General features: G+C 39.9%; 1 protein-coding gene across 9 annotated transcripts in view; it reads left to right on the top strand.

Moving 5' to 3' along the window:
* Window positions 1-20,290, top strand: part of SLC25A21 (solute carrier family 25 member 21) — a 484,023-nt gene that overhangs the window by 287,447 nt on the left and 176,286 nt on the right. For 6 of the 9 annotated variants that reach the window (XM_058738860.1, XM_058738859.1, XM_058738865.1 and 3 more), the window contains one exon: window positions 3,115-3,163. In XM_058738860.1, coding sequence (XP_058594843.1) covers window positions 3,115-3,163 — 49 coding nt within the window. Of the gene's footprint in view, window positions 1-1,293; window positions 1,434-3,114; window positions 3,164-20,290 lie in introns of all 9 variants that reach the window. The other 3 variants (XM_058738864.1, XM_058738863.1, XM_058738866.1) reach the window with 2 other exon arrangements.

Genomic DNA, 20,290 nt, shown 5'->3' with positions numbered 1-20,290 from the left:
CCTACTTTAAAAATAAAATAAAATAAAATAGGCGTGCCTGGGTGGCTCAGTCAGTTAAGCGTCCAATTCTTGATTTTGGTTCAGGTCATGATCTCACTGTTTGTGAGTTTGAGCTCCACTGCAGGTTCTGTCCTCACAGAGCACAGCCTACTTGGAATTCTTTCTCCCTCTCTCTCTGCCCCTCCCCTGCTCACGCTCCTGCACTCTTTCTGTCTGTCTGTCTCTCTCTCTCAAAATTAAAATAAAATAAAGTAAAATCCCTCAGAATGTCTTCAATGAACATGGATATATTAAGAAATAAGAAAAAACAACCAAAGAGCTATTTTTTTAGAATATCTTTCACTGGCATTTTATGGCCTGTGGGATGAATTACAAGTGCCTGAACATGAATCTGACCCTGACCTATACACTTACAGCCTCATCTCTTGCCATGTCCTGCCTTCAACCCTCAGCTACTGCAATGCTTATCTTGTTCTTTCCTCTTTCCTTCTTTTTGTATGCAGTGTCTCCTCCATGCCTGATGCTCATTCTGTCCTCTTTCGGCCTCGAATCCCTTTCCACCTCTCACCCAACTCCAGGCTGGATCAGGAGCCTCTCTCTGCTGTGTTCCCATAAACTCTGACCATTGCACCTCCTCCCGTGCATTATTGTTTGTTCTGTGTGTCCATTCCCTTCACTAGACTCTATCCTCAGTGCCAGACACATAAAAGACAACCAATGTAAGCTTGTTGGATAAAATGAATGTTTCGGTGCATACTAGAGGTTGGAAAAGAATTTTAAGTAACCAGAAAACTATAACAATCTAAGGTAGTTACCTACTTACTACCAGAAATGCCCATTAGCAAACAGGAAACGAGGAAATTTTTGCAAATAGGTATAGATAAATGTGAATAGATTCTATGAATTCTGTTACTGGTTTTAATAAGTTGTTGGGATTGTTAGTTCCTGTGGTAAATTTTTTGAGAAATATATCAACTAGTGCTATTTGGTGTTTAACATGTTGCTTCTTTTCTAATGCCACGTTAGCGGGAGAAACTGTGTGCTTGCTTTGCTAAACTGATTGTGAGTATCTTACTACCTTATGCTCATGAGATGCACATAAGTGCACTTAATAGGAGCTTCTTGCTTGGTAAGAACTGTATTTTATACGTCTCAGTTTCCAGGGTAAATCCTATTTATGAAATTAGAGCTTTACCCTTTTCTAGATAATATAATAACATTTAAGTTAGAATTATAAGTAAAACATATAGTACCTTAAAGGTACGATAGACCATTTAACTTTTCCCTTTACAGGTAAGGGACTGATGTCCCCAGGGGTAAATTTTCATTCCCTGAAGGCACCAGGATGAGAACTCTGGTCACCTGATTCTTACTTCAGGGTGAATGTGAATTTTAAAGCAAGAGGAAATGTACTGAGACTTTCCTGGTTGCAAGTAAGAAACCCACCCGTGCAATCCTGAGTAACAGATCTTATTCTGAAGTTAAAACAGTGCCCAGTGGCTTTACTATTGTGCCTAGCAATTCTGTTGCCTCTGCTGTCCTACATCGTTCTCCTCCCATCTCTAGGCAATGGGACTGATTGGGTCAGTGATTTGGTTACCAACCACTAAAGAGCATTCCTGCTGGGAAACCTGTGGCACAGGCATTAATATTGGATCCTGTTAGTTTCAGCCAAAGGAAGACAGTTGTTTTGGGTCAATACATAAGAACTTTGGGCTAACTGGACCTTACCAGTATGGGGAATAAGAGACATTTGTATATATAAATATGGAATGGGGAAGGTGAACTAAAGCACAGCTAAGCTCAAATTGAGTTAGTTTGCAAATGGAAAGAGTGGTAAGTGGTCTGTGTTTAAGAAACTACCCACAAATAATATGGCTTTTGGGCAAATCAACCAACACTGTCAACCTCTGTTTGCTTATATTCAAGTAAAGATGAAGATAATACATACTCACCTTGCTTAGTAGTTTTGCATACCTGTGATACTGTGTGTTAAATGACCATCGCTGCCGTCATTATTTTTACTACTGCTAGTACATAATACTATTTTTACTGCTACTATTGTTACATGCCAGTAATTTGTAATTGACCAGTCTTCTCTGCTCAGTTAGACAACAGGAGGGCTTTACAATGGATTTGCAAGAAGGTATAGAAATTCTAAGTGTGCAATGGTTAAGATCATGGTCTTTTTTTTTTTTTTTTATTTTTTTATTTTTTTCAACGTTTTTTATTTATTTTTGGGACAGAGAGAGACAGAGCATGAACGGGGAAGGGGCAGAGAGAGAGGGAGACACACAGAATTGGAAACAGGCTCCAGGCTCCGAGCCATCAGCCCAGAGCCTGACGCGGGGCTCGAACTCACAGACCGCGAGATCGTGACCTGGCTGAAGTCGGACGCTTAACCGACTGCGCCACCCAGGCGCCCCGATCATGGTCTTTTTATGAGGTTACTGCATACTTCTTAGGTGTGAGATCTTAAACAAGTTGTTAACCTTGTGTGCCTCAATGATCTCATCTGTAAAATGGGAATAATAATACCTGCTACCCAGCAAGCTCTTGTGAAGATTAAATGAGATAAACTAGGCACTGCTTAGAATACTGTCTAGCATGCAAAGAACACTTAATATATATTCTCTATTAAGCTATTAATGTATTAAATATGCATTGGATCCTTGTACCTACTCAGGGAGATAAAAGACATCATTATCTTTATTTCATGCACACTGAGATTGAGGCTATGATTTGTCATGTTAGTGAGTGGCAGAAGTGCTGAAACCAAGCTTCTCTCCCTTCTTTCCTTCTTTTCTTTCCTCCTTTCCTTTGACATATATTTATTTATTGGACTGGAATGGTACACAATAGTTCCTGCCTAGATGATTGGAATTTTGGACATCTGATTCCTTTTGCATTTTCTTTCCCCTACAGCCCCACCTCCATGCTTGTGCCAGAGCACTCATACTTTTGTCTTTTGCTACTAGTCTCTGACTACGAGCTGTCATTTCCAAAGCCCCAAGTTTTATTTGAATCTTCATACTTGAGAAATCAATGGGGTCAAGGAAACAAGAACCAGTGTTTACATAAGTGTTTATTGGACTTTTCTTTATCGTCTTTCAGGTCTTGTAGAAATTTGCCTGATGCACCCCCTCGACGTGGTGAAAACCAGGTAAGGTTCTGCATGAACAAGCTTTATTGACTTTGGCTGATATCCAAATTAAGATGTCAGAACACTAAATGCTAGAACTTGTCCTAGGCCAGTAGCTTCTCCCAATAATGGCATTTATATTTACTTCTTAAGGAAAATGCTATTTGACAGATAAAATGTGAATAGGGAAAAGCATTTTTGGAAAGAGGTCATCAGAAGGTATATGATATTTTACTGACTTCACATGACAACCATTAGGTATGATTTGTGGCTAAGCTGGTAAGCGGGATAAATTTATCAAAATGATGTAAAAACTGAACTTCAGTGAATTATGACAGCAGACTTTCATTAGGCATTGCATATAACAGATTGCTACTTAATAGTCAGCATTTTGATGTGAGACTTCAAAATTTTGGGGCGCCTGGGTGGCTCAGTCGGTTAAACGTCCGACTTCGGCTCAGGTCATGATCTCGGAGTCTGTGAGTTCGAGCCCCGCGTCGGGCTCTGTGCTGACAGCTCAGAGCCTGGAGCCTGTTTCGGATTCTGTGTCTCCCTCTCTCTCTGACCCTCCCCCGTTCATGCTCTGTCTCTCTCTGTCTCAAAATAAATAAATGTTTGAAAAAAAAGACAAAATTTCAAGTAAACTTCTTAAATGGTGCTTAAAGTGGCAACCGTTTGCCAATGCAAAATGCCATATTTCTAGGAAAATGCATTTGCTCTTAAAGGAAGATGCAAATCAGGGCAATGTAATAATTCTATTTACCATGTGAAAAAAGTGAAAAAAATTCATATGGGTTTTACTATGATCTAGAGCATTTTTAAAAATAAATCTGTGGCTGAATTACTGAGCTCTCCATTTTTTAAATTAGAAGCTGTTAGAGTTTAGTGAAAGTTTCCATTTATTTGCATTGTGTCAAACCTAAGAGCAGCGTACCTACGTTGGAGCTCAATAGCAAACAGTGCCTTGCAACCAATGGTGGTTGAACAGACCCTCACTGCCGAAGTTAGAAAATACTTGAAGAGTCAGGCTGATCATTGAATGGACATGTTGCTTAATTTCCCTAAAGAGGCAGCAGAATCTTAAGCTGCCTACTGAAAGCAAGGCTGTGACATGCAAATAATATTGCATTTCTAAATGAGAGAAGATGAGAATTTGGCCCTGTCTTAGCTTGAGCAGCTATAACAAAATACTCAAAATACTCATAGACTGGATGGCTAAAGCAACAGACATTTATTACAATTCTGGGGCTGGAAAGTCCAAGATCAAAGTGCCAGTCCATTTGGTTCTTGGTAAGGGCCCTCTTCCTGACTTGTAAACAGCCACCTCCTTGTTGTGTCTTCACTTGAGGGAGAGAGGCAGCTCTGATATCTTTCCCTCTACTTATCAGAGCACTAACCCCATTATCAGCACTCCACCGAGTCTAATATCATGACATCACCTAAACCTAACTACCTCCCCAAAGGCCCCATTTCCAAATAACATCACACTGGGGTTAGGGGTCCAATATATGAATCTGGGGGGACACAAACATTCAGTCCATTACAGCCTCAAGTCACCAAACCCAAATAGAGAAAGAAAACCACAATTACATTCAAATGGAAAATTGCATGCACTCCCTGGCCCATCTTTTTACAGTGTTCAGAAACAGAAAGCAAAACTCACTGGCATTTCCTTCTTAGACTGCATGCCAACCTTTGAAAAGCCAAAATATTGTTTCTAGCCTCACTGAGGAAATAAACTGGTTTTTTTAAGGTTAATTTCCTAAATTGGTGACATGTTCAAATGAGCACAGAGGAGAAATAAGAATGATTTAAATAAGACATGATATTGAAATTATGCTCACTCATTCAGTCACACAATCATTCATTCATTTACTTATTAAGTATCTAGTGCCTGTGGGTTCCAGGCGAGCTCTGTCCTAAAGAGCTCACAGTCTGATGAGTCAGTAGGAATTTCATCACAGTAAGTTTCAAAAATTATATTATTTCATGGTATTGGGTTTGAATAGAATACTTCTTGAAATGGATGTGCCAAGTAACTGGGGCTTTACATATTTTTTGTTACATGGATATTTTGAAAATAGCATTCATTGATTGGAATTAGTCACATGCTGTTGTCTAACTTCAGAGGGGAGGGAAAATATAATTCATCCAGGTGCCCTGAAGAAGGAAATTTGATATGGGATGATATTTGACCTGTATAGCAATAAAAAGTATATTGAATAAAGACACAATCATAGAGTAAACTGAAAGTCCAAAATAACATGCAACTGACTTTGCAACAGAAGTAGAATATGCAAAGATTGGCAGCCTATCTCACTGGGTACTAACACAGAAGTGACAGGGAATAGATAGGACAGACTAAATGCTGAAATCACTTCACCATTATATTGTACAGGAGATGACTACATTTCTAAATAAGATAAACTGTAAACTGTAAGAGATAACATATGAAACCATGCAGCATTGGTAATTTTAACATGTCACCTTCCTTAATGACATCAGGGGCACTGGATTCTAAATTGTTGTAGGCATTGTCAAAGTGGGAGATGACATACACCATGCCAAACCTCACTTCCTTCAGAGTGCTTTTGTGGGCTGTTTTTGCCTATCCTTGGATAATATTACTTAAAAGGTAGTACTCTGAATTAACCTGAGTATGGAAATGGCTCATTTTCAATAATATCTCATGTGCAGAAGTATAGCAAACTAAATTTTTACTTCTTGGAGTTTAGTCTTTTCTTTTTGGATTCTATTTCTGTCTAATTCTTTTCATTGTGGAATGAAAACACATTTCCGAACTCATCCTTTACAGAGATTTTTTTTTTCTTTTTCTTTTCCTTTTTTTAACTTTGTAAATGATCAATTCTGTTACCCCAGGCTGAGAGCCAAGGGAGATGGTGGTATTACCTGAGCCCAAGGGCCAAGGTTACCTGGTGAAGCTGGAACCATAGTAGATCTGTCTAGTTGTAGCTGGAACCCCAGCCATTGCCAGGTTCACTACCTGAGGCAGACAGACAGAGAGAAAAATCCTCTACTTTCTCATTTCTCCCCAGTCTTCAGTCTCCCACCAGTGCTTCTATTTGCTAAACCATGGAAACCTAGGAAACCCAGCCTAGCAGAAGGCAGTCTTTTTGCATAATAAAGCAGAACAGAACAAGGGAACAAGAAAATGGGTCTGAAGACAAACAGAACCAGGACTGAGAAACTGTCATTCTAGTGAGATTTGGAGAAAGAGATGCCATAAGTGTGTGTTTTCCTTTTTTTTTTTAAATTGAGATGTAATTGATATAATATTATGTTAGTGTTGGGTATATAACATAATAATTCGATATTTGTATATATTGCAAAATGATCACCACAATAAGTCTAGTTAACATCCAACACCATACATAGCTACAAATTTGTTTTCTTGTGCTGAGAACTTTTAAGATCTACTCTCTTAGCAACTTTCAAGTATGCAATACAGTACTATTAACTGTAGTCACCATGATATACGTTACGTCCCCAGGATTCATTTATTTTATAACTGGAAGTTTGTACCTTTTGACCCCCTTTACCCGTTTCACTCACCCCCTACCCCCAGGTTCTGGCAACCACCAATCTGTTCTTTTTACTTATAAATTTCATTTTTTCTCTTTTTTTTCTTTTTCTTTTCTTTTTTTAGATTTCACGTGTAAGTGAGATCATACAGTAGTTGTTTTTCTCTGACTTATTTCACTTAGCATGATGCCCTCAAGATCCATGCACACTGTCACAAGTGGCAGGATTTCCTTCTTTTTTATGACTGAATAATATTCTGTTGTATATAGTGTATTCAATTTCTTTACCCATTCATCCATTGATGGGCACTTACATTTCAAGCATGCATTTTTAATTTTGTAAGAACTCACTCTGCATTTTAAAAGGTGATTAGAAGTTATAATTAATAATTTTTTTAATGAAGGGATTTTAGGCATTGTGGCACCTGGCTTAATATAAGAACTAGTGTATCTGCTTCATAGAAGTATAGCTCCAGGGATAGACCCATGTTAGCATAGGCTAGCCACATGGCAACTGCCTTGCTGTAAGTGTCCCACCTTATGTTAGCTGAGGAGACTTGACTGAGATGCTATTATATACATGACACTTAGGTAGAATCAAGGTCTCTTTTGAGATTCTTCCTAGAGATAGGCCTATACATTATTTTATGGTTCTTTTAAAGTTATATGCAAAGAACTTTGTATACAATTGTGGGTTAACCTTCTGGTTAAGAACACATAAATGACAAAAGACTCTATGTCCTTGTATAATTAGAAAGACCAAAGTTAGTTTCTAGCTTTGTATTCTCCCAAGGATTTAAATAAATAAACAAAAACAATAAAATAATCATATCTCTCTCATATTGTCTCTCATTGTCTCTCTCTCTTCCTCTCTGTCTCCCTTCAACTCTCCGTTTCCTGCATAGGATTCATTTGGGGGTAGGGTGCTTCTCTCACTTGGCACCAGATGGCCCTAGCAGCTTCAAGCTTACGTGGGCCTTGGTGTTTGTGTATACAAACACCAGAGGATAACCTGGCAGTTAAGGACTCTGGCTCTAGAGTTAGGCAGCATGGGTTCAAATCCTGCTTCTTCACTTACTATCTGTGTAACATCAGGTAAGTTACTAAACTTCCCTGTGCCTAAGTTTCCTAAGCTTTAAATAGGAACAATAATGGTATGTACATTATTGTGAGAAATGAATGGGGATATACATATTTATGGTATTTATATATGCATATATGTTTATATGAATATATATATATATATATATATAGTGCGCGCACGCACACACACACACACACACACACACACACACACATGGCATTTAATACTGTGTCAGCAAAGGAAAAGGGACTACAAAGACAAATGGAGTTTGTAAGGTAGTCAGGGAAATACGAGGGAAAATAAAAAGTGTGGGAGAGGGGAAATGTTTAATATGGAATCAGGCGGTTTCAAGTTTCCAAGCCGGAAGACTTGTGTTATATGAGCACTACATTTAAATCTTTTCTCGGAGGGGTGTTTGCAAGTAGATAGTCCTTCTGGGTCTGAGGGCAGGAGAACATCAGTTTCATCTATGCGTTCCTGTTGACATCATTCCACATATCATTTTAGGGCTATGTGCTGACATTATTTAGGACTGTGTGCCACAGCAAGCATCGTGCCTGGCCTCCAGGAGCTGTGCTGTTGTCATTAAAAGACATAAAATTTCATAAAAGAGGTGGGAAGTAAGAATCTGTTTAAATAAAAGAGGAGATATTACTTGATAGGATGGTGAGCAGAAACATCTCAGGCTTGTAGTGCAGCTCCAGAGACTGGATTAGGGAAGAGTGAGGTGAGAGGGTTTCCAACAGGTGTGCCAAAATGAAAGCGGGGTGGGCTGAACCCACAGGGGACTGAAGGTCCTCAGAGAGCATGTGTGACAAGCTTCGAGATAGAAAGCAAAATGCTGGACTTCATCTAGGACGGCACTGGCTAATCAAAATAAAATTCCTGACACACATATGATTTTAAGTTTTCTAATAGCCACATTTTAAAAAGTAAAAGGAAACAGGTAAAATTAAGTTTAACAGTGTATCTGGTTTAACCTCATGTATCCAAAAACATTGTCATAGCAATGTGTTTATCAATTTAAAAATTTAATGAGATATTTTACAGTCTTTGTTTGAAAATAATTTGCCCAAGGTTCTACATGTCCTTTTTTTTTTTTTTAAGTTTATTTATTTGTTTTGAGGGAGACAGAGAGCCCAGGCAGGGGAGGGGCAGAGAGAGAGGGAAACAGAGAATCCCAAGCAGGCTCTGTGCTGTCAGCGTGGAGCCCGATGTGGGGCTCAAACCCACAGGTTCATAGTCATGACCTGAGCCCAAACCAAGAGTCAAGACGCTTAACCGACTGAGCCACCCAGGCGCCCTTACATTCCATTTTTAAATACTTAACCCTTGAAATCTGGTGCATATTTTAACACTTAGGACACATCTAAATACTGACTAGTCAGTCTCATTTCAAATGCTGTGTAGCCACACATGGCTAGTGGTTACTGGATTAGATAGCATGGGTCTGGAATGCAATGGGAAAGAAATTCTTTAAGGGGAAAGAGAAGTGGTCCAGTGGTTCCTCAGTAAGAAGAATACTGTTGCTTAGAATGCGTTGACAGTTGCAATTAAACAGGGTCCTCAGTGGAAGGGAATTTTACTGCATATGCATTTGAAGGTTTGTACCTGTGTGAAGAAAGTGGCAATCAGAAGCTTCAAAGATTTACCCATATCGCAGTCCAAGGGGATTTTAGCTTAATATACCTTTCACACTTTTATTCCCTGGAAGGGAAATGGTTCTTTGTGCTTCAGGAAGAGAACATTACTAAGGTGTTCATTCTGTTTCACCCCCAGTCATTTTTAATCACTTTTGTTTCATTTTTGAATGTGGCATAAATCAGGTACAAACTAAATAAATTACTGATCCTGTAAAAACTGATCTTTTAAAACTGCGTCCTGTCAAAGAGCTGCAAGGCACATTTTCTGGTGGGTGCTAGGGAAGGAAAGAAGGGGAGAGGCGTTTCCACATCTCATTACAGACATACAGTTACAGGCTGCTGGTGAGTGGATCGGCCGGTACATACCTTGGCTTCCATCCTTCCTCCCATCAGGACTTAACTTGCACTGAAAAGTCTTATCATACTTCTCTCAAAACATATTAATCACTGTGTGAATTCTAAAGACTCACATGGGTTGAAAACTTGGCATCCATACATTGTTATATGTGCTTATGGGGCTTTTACTCAAGTTGTTGAGATTGATTTACACTCTGTTGGTGGCTCCCGTACCCCAGACCTGCTGAAGCCAAAACTCTAGAGGTGGGACGTACCAATAGTTATATTTAACACCCTCTTGGGTGAGTCTTAAGCAGGGAGCCCAGACTAGTCACTGGGTCAACCTTTGGGAAATGTTGCTGAATACCCTTATAGGCAGTTCTGTAAAAAGTTTTCATGTAAAGAGTTCCTTCCCCCCACCCCTCTGTGCATGTATGGATGTGTGTTAAACATCTCATTTACCTGTGGTTCTCCTTGGTTTCATTTATGTAAACTGCTTTTGTTCGTAATGAATAAAAGTGGAAGGACAGAAGTTCCCTGCAGAGCTCATTCTGTGGTTTGTGAGAATGATATGGGAAAGTATTATCTACAGCCAGAAAAAAAACATCTATTGTCCTACTGAGTGAGGTTACAGAAGCAAAAATCAATGCCAGGGGATGGGAGAGGAATGAGCGTTGGTTGTCACAGAGAGAAGGTAAATGGCTGTGATGGGTAAAAATGATTTAGAGGCGTTAGCCTGCCACAAACTTTATTAAAAAGAGAAATCTGAGGACTGCTGTGGAGACAGGCTACTTTGTGGGGAGCCCAGAAGAGAGTGAGGAGCAAAGAGCTGGGGTGCATCCACGGCCTCCCTTTATGGCAGTAGAGAGGGAACAGCCATGAACTTGAAAATGAACACTTAATTTAAGAGACTGGAGTGGGGACATTGAGCAGCATTGGGGCCCACAGAACAGCAGGGAGGAAACAAGGAACGAAGAATGTTTTCCCCCAGTAGATCCTTTAAAAAAGAAAGAAGAAGAAGAGGAAGAAAAGAATCCTTTCAAAATGGGAATAGAGCAGCAGGGAAAGTTAGGCTGGAGTAGAGAGGGGAGGCAGTAGAGTCTATAGGATTAAATAAAAGTAACAGAGCCGCTGAGAGGGTTATTTCCATATGTTAACGATTTGTCCGTGGTATAAAACATTAAGATCACATGCAGGGTTAGACCATGGTTATGCCTGATTTCTCATCATCCGTAGAAATTCGGGGCTAGACCACTGTCATGGCTTATTTCTAACCATGGAGAGAATGTGTCTGAAGTAAAGCAAGCAAGGAGTAGAAGCACATTTTTATAGACTATGTTTTTATTGGGACTTTGTCACTGTAGCTAAATCAATCAATGGCAACATATAATGGTATGAAATGGTCGCAGTATCCCCAAATACCTGTGAATATAACTCCACCTTCCCTTTTGCAGTTGCATGACCACATTAGGGTTTCTTGCATGTGTTTTACTTAACTGCAGTGTCTTTTTGTAGTTATCGAAAGCAAGGAAGGACTAGGTGGTGACCACGCTGCAACTCTGTGTTGATTGTCATGCTTTTCCCTGCAGTCATCACTAAAGATTTATTTATTAGCGTAATCAAATCAGAACAGTGCACAAGATGGATAATATAGGTGAAAATTGACTATGCTCATTGTTACCTCGTAGGATTGCTGTGAATGCATAAGTGAATCCATGTATGCTTTAAAATGCCATTTGCTCCCACCTAAGTACTTTATTACAAATCAAATGTGTCATTGCCAATGAGCACATGACAAACTTTAAAGGGTCCCACATTTGTATAGTGATTTAGTTAAAAAGACGTGTAGAATCTAAGCATGACCTTAAAACTAGAAAAAATAATCCTATTTTGTGCCCTGTTTAGAATGCAGCACGTCTACATTCTAGATTGGTGTGCCCTTCTGGAGAAAGGCAGAAAGTTTAGAGATATTAGGCTGTGACCCAGTGAAGAGATTTCTTTAATATTATTGCTGGCATATTTACGTGGACAATGGTCCTGCCTCTCTTTGGGATAACAAGTGTTGTATCAGAATTGTGGAAAACCCACAAGGGTTGATAGTAGAAGGTCTTCCCCTCCCTCACATCATTTGGTGGTCCTTCCATTGGACATAAAGCCAGGCCCTAGGCTGGGTTGGTTAGGACAGTTTCCTTACCCATAGAGTACTTGGTGCATGTCAGTCTTTGCTGCTACTAAGTAGCTTTAATCTTTTCTCCAGTGGCCCAAGGATGAGGAGGAGATAGAATGTGAGACACCTAAAGACCTGTTGCTCTGAGACATTGGGAGGAAACTTGGTCCCAAAGATCTTAGGCAGACTATTCTTGCTACCATCTGCTAAAATTATTTTTCAGATTCATTAATAAGGAGGAAATCCTTTTAAAAAATCCAGTCAGTTCCTCCCACATAAAATAACAAAACTCTCAATTTTGTTAAATCAACTGTAACTCCCTTTATAATCTTGAACTCTTAATTCTGATTTTTTTCTTTTTTCGTTTCTTTTTTATTTGTAAACAGAATTCTTTTTTTAAATCACTCCCTAGAGGAGCATGCTATTTTTATGACTCACAATGTGGAACCTCTGTAAAGTGTTTAATCTTTCCTTCATTTGTGTTTTTGTCTAAATTTTTAAAATAAAGATTTGGTGTTTGTTTAAAGTACAGTAGCTATTATTCTCCAACTAATTAAATGGGCTTAGAGGATTCTCCCTTAGGCAATAACGTAACGTGTGTTCCGTTTTGATACCTCTCTCTTCCTCCTGCTTAACTGCAAAAGCTTCTCCTTCTGTGTGATCCCAGCCTGAAGGATGAGAAGGAAAAGAGCCTATACATTCTTCATGCCTGTCAGTGGGCTTCTCCAGACATCTTTTTTTTTTTTAAGCTGAAAGGTAAATAACTCTTAAATGGCTTTCTTATCTTTGTCACGGGAAAGTGAATTACTTCTAAAATGAGCATCAGCATGAAAACTATTTCCTCTGTTTCTCCCCACCCCCACCCCAGGCCCCATCCAGAGTTTTATCCAATTGTTTGTAAATTTTCAACAGCTTCATGAATCTACTTATTTAGCCAATGACCATCACATGTTTCCCTATAATGACGTATTTTGTCTTAACTGTGACTTAAATTCCAATTTTGGGCTGTTAGTCTGTAGTAAGACTATAATATATGAGAAGGAAATAAACTGATTTTGGATTATTTTGAGTTAAAAACAAAAGGGATGTTTTTCTAAGCATTTTTATACAATCATAAAGTTTGCTCAGATAATCTTCTATTTTAAGTACACATTTTGAGGGGGTAGAGAATTTGGAACTCATATCATGTCTATTTTCAGGGGCTATTCAAGGCTTTTTGAGATAAGGCCTTGCTCTAAATTCAAGAAGTAAAGCAAAAGTTCGAAATGTTTGCTTTTTATTTGGCTCTCATACTTATTTTTTTATTTGGCTATCATACTTATTTTTTTATTTTTACTATTTTTTTTAAATATAATTTATTGTCAAGTTACCTAACATACAGTGTATACAGTGTGCTCTCGGTTTTGGGTGTAGATTTCCATGATTATTTTAAATGATTTTTAACTGAGCTCTAAGTAGTCTGCCACCAGTGAAAATAAAATCGTCTTATCAAGGGTGTTTCTTCTCATCTGCATCTATTAAAAAGAGCAGGTCCTGGGGCACCTAGGTGGCTCAATCGGTTAAGCGGTTGACTTTGGCTCAGGTCATGATCTTGCAGTTTGTGAGTTCAAGCCCCATGTCGGGCTCTGTGCTGACAGCTCAGAGCCTGGAGCCTGCTTCGGATTCTGTGTCTCCCTCTCTCTCTGCCCTCTGCTCACTCTCTCTCTCTCTCTCTCAAAAATTAATAAATATTTAAAAAATATTTTTTAAAAAGAGCAGGTGCTTATCTCAAAAGGACTGGAATATTCCCTACATGACATGTACAATGGGGGAAGCTCTTCCTGTAGCGTGAGAAAACTTGAAAGTGTTGAGAAAGAAGCTGCTTGAGAAGTGAAAGCTCTAACTGTGAGCTGAACCTTAGAACCTCAAGCCATGCCCATGGGAAAGCTGCTTTTGAGTTGAGCATACAGTGGGAATCAAGCCTAATGAAATCTAAATTGTTGGGATTGTAGCACAGCTGAAAACTACGGTTATGGATATTCTAGAAGATTGTTTTTCCTTTTTGTGAAGCAAGAATAAAAATCATAAATTTCCTTACACAAACATAAATTCAAGACTGATAATGTAGTAAGTATCTTACCTGAGAGCCTTGACCAAAAATTGGTAAAATTGTTTAACATTCCTGGAAAATCGATTCATTCTCAAAATATTCTTGTTGGGATGGTTAAAATAGCCTGTACTGCTTTTGCTTTGCAGTCAGGGCACAGCTGAGATTTAGTTTTGACATAATGAAGAAGTTTGCAAGATGATAAATAGAGCCGTATATTCTCTGGATGCAGCATTGAATACTCTGCGCCAAGTTCCTTCAGAATAAAATTTTCCCATTTGGGGGTGATTGAATATTTTCTCCAGTAAAATTTTTTTGTGTACTTAAAAGGTTACATACTTTCCTTTTGTAGCAAAAACCATTGAAAAGTAAACTGAATATCCTCAATTTGAGGTAATCAAAATCTATCTGGGATATCCATTTCTCTTTTTTATGTAAAGATGCGACACATCATGGTACAAGTCTCATTTGCAGATCTAATTCAATGCTGCTAAATATTCAAAGGAAAACAGGCTTTAGAATGTAAGTTATCTGTGCCCTTTTAAATTCTGAAAAGTAAATATATGTAAGAAGAAAGTACTGATTTTCTTTCTTTAGATGTTCTGTAGTGGGAGCTGGTTGCAATTCTGACCCATTTTCATTCCAAAAGGACAGGCTAGCAGAGATGATCCCTTTTTGTGCACAGGCTTTCCAGGCTTTGTGGACACTGTCAAGGAAGAATGTAGTAACACATATCAACTCAGAGAAGATAAAGACAGGAGACCGGTGTTCCAGTTCAATACTGTTGGCCCCAGATGAGTGAGTCAATGAAACTGCTATGGGTCTTGATTTCTTACCTGGAAATTAAGGGTATACCTCAAAGAGATCACAAGGCTTCTTCCAATAAGATGTTTTATGTTTTCAAAGGCATGTTGTCAGTGCTTAAAAATGTGATTTTAGGAAGGCTCCCGGGTGGCTCAGTTAAGCGTCCGACTTCAGCTCAGGTCATGATCTCATGGTTTGTGAGCTCAAGCCTCATGGCAGGCTCTGTGCTGACAGCTCTGAGTCTGGAGCCTGCTTCAGATTCTGTGTCTCCTTCTGTCTCTGCCCCTTCCTTGCTCTCTCTCTCTCTCTCTCAAAAGTAAATAAACATTAAAAATGTTAATATGATCATAGTACATATCCAGCAGTGGGATTTCTCTTCTCCTTGAACATGCCAAGCTCTCTTCCTGTCTCAGGACCTGTGTACCTGATATCCCTTCTTCCTGGAATAACTAGCTTCTCTTCAATCTTCATACCTAGGTTCAGCTGTCGTCTTAGAATCTTCCCTGGCTGCCTCATCTAGCATGGCCTCTGGTGTTTCTCTATTTCTCATTACCCTATTTATCTTTGCACTAGTCTTATGTTGCAACTAGTCATCAATTTGATTTGCTTGTGTACTCATTAACTGTTTGTTCACCTCTACTGGAATGTAGGCTTCTAAAAGCAAAACACCTTCTTTCTCTGTTCACTGATCCATGTATGCAATGTCTGGAACAGCATTGGCATAAAGTAGGTGCTCAATAAATACTTAGTGAGTGATTATAGTTTAAGAGCTGACACTACATATATATTTTTAAAATTTTGTGTTTGGAAAAATAAAACAAACAAAAACACTAAGACTGACTTTTGAACCAGACTACACACAAGAGCAGTTCACATACTTTATGGAATTCACATATTTCTTTGGCTACATAATCTGGGCATTTTATATAGCCTAAGCTGTTCTTTCTTCAATGCTTAACTTGTGGTTTATTGTTTTCTGCCACAGAGAATTAGAAATTATATTCATATATTCATTCAGTGCCAGTGAATTTTCCAGGACCTATGTACCAGCTGCTCCTTTAGTAATCCTGCCATGGAGAAGTTGTCATCTGGATTCAGGATAGTTGAACCTCTCTCAGTCCTGTCCATTCTCCTCTGCCAAAGCTTAACCAATCTTTCTTCCAGTCCAGCACATGGATGATCCCCACCCACTAGGCTAGAAATAGAACTCACTCTCCTGGGTGACCTGTGGATTGGTGGGCATGATGCTGGTGACAGGTGGGTTGCATGAAGACAGCCTGGACACTCCTTAAGGAAATGTTTTTAGTGCATACAACCTTATTTTTACCTACACAACTTAATGAGGCTAGTTTGCAGGAGCAGGGGAGAGGGGCAGGCGTTGTTGTGTGTGTGTGTGTGTGTGTGTGTGTGTGTGTGTGTGAGAGAGACTGTGTGCGTTTAATGAATAATACCAGTTGGAGTAAGCAGAGCCTGTTGAATTCCTCAAGGTAGCTCTTTTGGTTAGTTCACTAATTGGCCTCTTAATGAAATAAAAGGCATAGAAATCTCTTTCTTATCAAGATTTATTATGGATCTTAAGCTTTATGTCTTTCAGAGACAAGCAGGATTAATAGAATAGTAGAGTCAAGTAGGGCTCTGACTTCTTTTCAAAACAAAAATAATGCATGGCTTACAAAAGTAATATTTTCTAGTCTCTTCTGGAAGAAAGAGATTTTATTAAGAAGATGTTCATTTCTGCTTCTGAAGCAATGATTTTGGGATAATTTTTGGATTTTTGCTCATGTTTAGTCCTAAAGAATTTCAAATTAGCATTTGTATTTCCTTGTTATATACTGAAAACTTAAGTAGATTATTTCTTTGATTTCCTTTTGATTATTTATTGATTTCCTGTACTAAAAAAGGGAAACTATTAAGTTTAACTTAAAAAGAAAAAGAAATGACCCTGAGATTTATCCTCAGGTTAAAGAATCAGTATAAAGAACGCTTCCTGTACATTTTGATTTCCCAGAGTGTGAGAAAACTGTCCCTGTTCAGATGCTTGCCAAGTTCTGAGAGAACATTTAAGAGTGTTTTTTGGGTAGCACAGGGAGATAGTCAGGGTCTTGTATGCGGGTGTTCCAGGTTTCAAACTGTAACAAGGGAATGGAAGAAAAGAGAGAAGCATTCCCAAATCAAACATAACTCTCAGGAAATGAGCCAGAACACCTGTGAGAGGTCGGGGGTCAGAAAATACAAATGCAGGGTTCGATATTTTGATCACATTACACAAAAGAAAATGGCCATTGATAGTGGACAGAAGAAAATCTGGAATTTTGTGGAGAAGTTAGGAACTAAGGGTTCTATCATTCTAAAACTCCTTTCTCCCATGACTCTATGATGTTTCAGAAAATATTTTGTGAATTGACACTGAAACTTTCCGGTGGTCTCTTGTTGCTTAAGCATCAGATTGAGGAGTTATTTATCTCTTTTCTCTTAACTCCCAGAGGTTCACTTCTGGGAACCTTCTAAGCTGGATTCTTTGGCCAGTTCTTACAAGGCTCGGGAGGGGGGGTGGTGTCCAGCAGTCAGAGATGGAGAGACATCACAGCCCTGAATCACAGCAGTTCACTTCTGTGGAGAGAAAAGCGGTTTGCAAATGTTACTTCATGGGACCTCCTAGGGAAAAGAGGGTGTTTTTTCCATCTCATTTCCCTGTTCCAAATTCTCTGAAATGTGCTTGATTTTTGCCAGGTGTCAAATTATAACCCTCCTTGTCAACCACAAATGACTAATGATCAGCCTAATGACTATGCAAAGTTTGAAACTCACATTTACATCTTAACTTACTGGCTACATTGTGTTTTCATAAATTGTGAAAAAAAATTTCCTGAAAAAGCCAATAAAAACAAAGTTTTAGAGTCTTAATTGCAATGCTCACTTGCAGTTGTTGACCCCGTAGGTGCCCGAGGAGAAACAAAATGGGAGCTGTGGCCAGCCCATCTTCAGGCCCGCTCCGGCCAGCCGAGCAAATGACGCCAGTGCCCCTCTCCTGGGGAGAGTTAAGTGATGTCAGCACCGCTGGGCAGAGCAATATTTGACCCTTAAATGGCTTCATATACGAGCAGCTGTTTTCCTCTTTCCTCCATTCCCTGAAGGAAGCTGGAGGGCTGAAATATCTGATACTCTTTTTTTATCCCCCTAGATAAAATATATTTAATCGAATGATGACCACTTTGCTCACTGGCCATTTGCTGTTAAGCAGTTATGCTCAAAAAGCCTGTGCATAATTTTCTTTTCATTATAATATGTGTAAAAAGGAGCAAGGTCTCAGCGAGTTTTCTCCATATTTACGCCAGGCCCCCAGTGTGTGCCTTGAGAGCTCATAAAAACAAATCTGCCTCTCAGCCGGGCAGTCGGTAATGGGATCTGGAGCCTCTGTCTGCAAGGTCACCTGTTTAAATAGAGACTCCCGTGGTGCTGCCTGAAAGGTGTTTCCATCTGAGGGCCTCTGGCTAGCTCAGTGTCTTTAGGAAGTGAGCTTCCAGTGCTGGTGCAGCGTTGGCTGTCCAGAAGAGTCTCCCTATTGCTCATCTCCACTACAGCTAATGATAAGAAATCTGGAGACCCAGCCCCAGGCAGATCCAGACTCCAGGCATAAGACAAAGCACGCTTTAGACTCCAAATACAAAGAATTTCCTTCCAAAATTAAAATAGAACGGTATTCCATTTGGCTATTGGAGTGCACTATAGAGTTATCAAACAGTGGTACATTCAGCAAGATCCCGTGGAAACATGAGGGCTGTAAAAATCATCGTGTGAAAAGATGCCAGGAGTTGTTCATAGGAATTAAATGTCCTTTTGCACCGGCAGCAAGCTTTCTTGGACAGCAAAGTGGACAAGCCTACTCCAAATTACACACACACACAGAAGTAAGCCAAATATTTGTGACTCTCATTTGTTCTTTCCATCTGAGTTCATATTTTCTGTGTGCCCAGCTTCTAATCTCCATAGATCCATCCCCTTCCTGTCCCTCTACCTCACAATTAACCCCAATTCCTGCCTCCTTCAGATTCTAGCTGAATTCACTCAACGAACATCTCTGTGTGCCCACCTCTGTGGTATCAGCAATGTGCCAGGGTGTGGGGATCCCGGGGATTCCACATATCGGTCACTCTCTATGCCCATCTAGCACAGCCCTACCTAGCTGCAGATCTCTTCAGAGTGGTGCCAGTGCCCCTCTCGTCACTGGCCTCTCCCAATTGAAGGAGGGGGGGTGGTACCTTGGCTTTGGCATTTCAGCGAAGTTGTCCCCGCCAGTGCCCACTACCAGAATTAGCAATCTCCAAAATCTGCCCCACCCCCATTTCCTATAAACCATGTCTGAACAACCAGGACTCAAGCCTTCACTTGAGATCCAGATCAGGACTGGCCTGACTGCTTTAGAATCAAAGAATGAAGTCAGGGTAGAAACAATATACAGAAGGACAGCTCAAGAGAGGGAGAGCAAACAAAGACGGCAGTTCCTGGCTAGGGTCATAAAGCTCCTACTTCCTTTACAGACCAACAATAAACAGAGTCAGTCACCAATCAGTAAACATTCCTCACCACACGAGGGAAGATTTGTGTTCAAAGACAGCAGATTGGATGGCGATTTCCCCACCCTGCCTTTTCCTTCCCCCAACTTAATAGGGATCCTAAAGAAACAGCTTTCTTTGTAAGGTTAGCCAGGGGTTCTCAACGTTGGCTCTGTTGACGCTTTGGGTTGGTTAATTCCTTGTTGTGGGGGGTCTCTCCTAAGCATTGTAGAATGTTTAGTAGCCAATAGCCTCTATTCACAAGATGCCAGGAGCATCTTCCTCCCAGTGTGACAACCCAAAATGTCTGCAGACATCACCCAATATTCTTTGGGGGACAAAATCACTCTCCACTCCCGTTGAGAACCACTGGGTTAAACAAAAGAGCAAATCCATTGGTCTCATGTCTAATAGACATAAATATTGATACGTCACATGTAATGTCACATATACCAGTGTCATATGCAAATCTCACATATACCAGTGAGACACCAGAGACATAGTACTGTGTTCAGGGAGCTGCTGCGCAGATGGCGAGATCTGTGATTCTCAAACTTCTGTATGTGTCAGAATCACCTGGAGGGCTGGTTAAAACACAGATGGCTAGGCCTCACCCCAGAGTTCCTGATTCGGCCAGTCTGGCTGTGAGCCAATAATTGACATTTCTGACAAGGTGATGCTGATTCCTGCAGTGGTTCCTGAAAACCGCTGGGCTGGACTTTTCTGGATTGGCACTTGACCTACCAGTGGTGAGGTAATCACAGATGAGGAAGCTGTATTGTTTTAAGCCTTCTCTCTGTCTGTATCTTCCTCTTCATCACCCACTGCCCAGTGTCATTTGGCCTCTTTTTCCCAGGACCTCCTTGAGGGCGTGTCCTCCTTTGTTCTCCTTGGAAAATGTTCCAAACTTTTCCCAACTACTTGGCACCACTA

The sequence above is a fragment of the Neofelis nebulosa genome, chromosome 7 (genome assembly GCF_028018385.1).
Source record: "Neofelis nebulosa isolate mNeoNeb1 chromosome 7, mNeoNeb1.pri, whole genome shotgun sequence".
NCBI classification, from domain to species: domain Eukaryota; kingdom Metazoa; phylum Chordata; class Mammalia; order Carnivora; family Felidae; genus Neofelis; species Neofelis nebulosa.
Note: the sequence above shows the minus strand (reverse complement) of the source record. Positions and strands in the feature narration are given on the sequence as shown.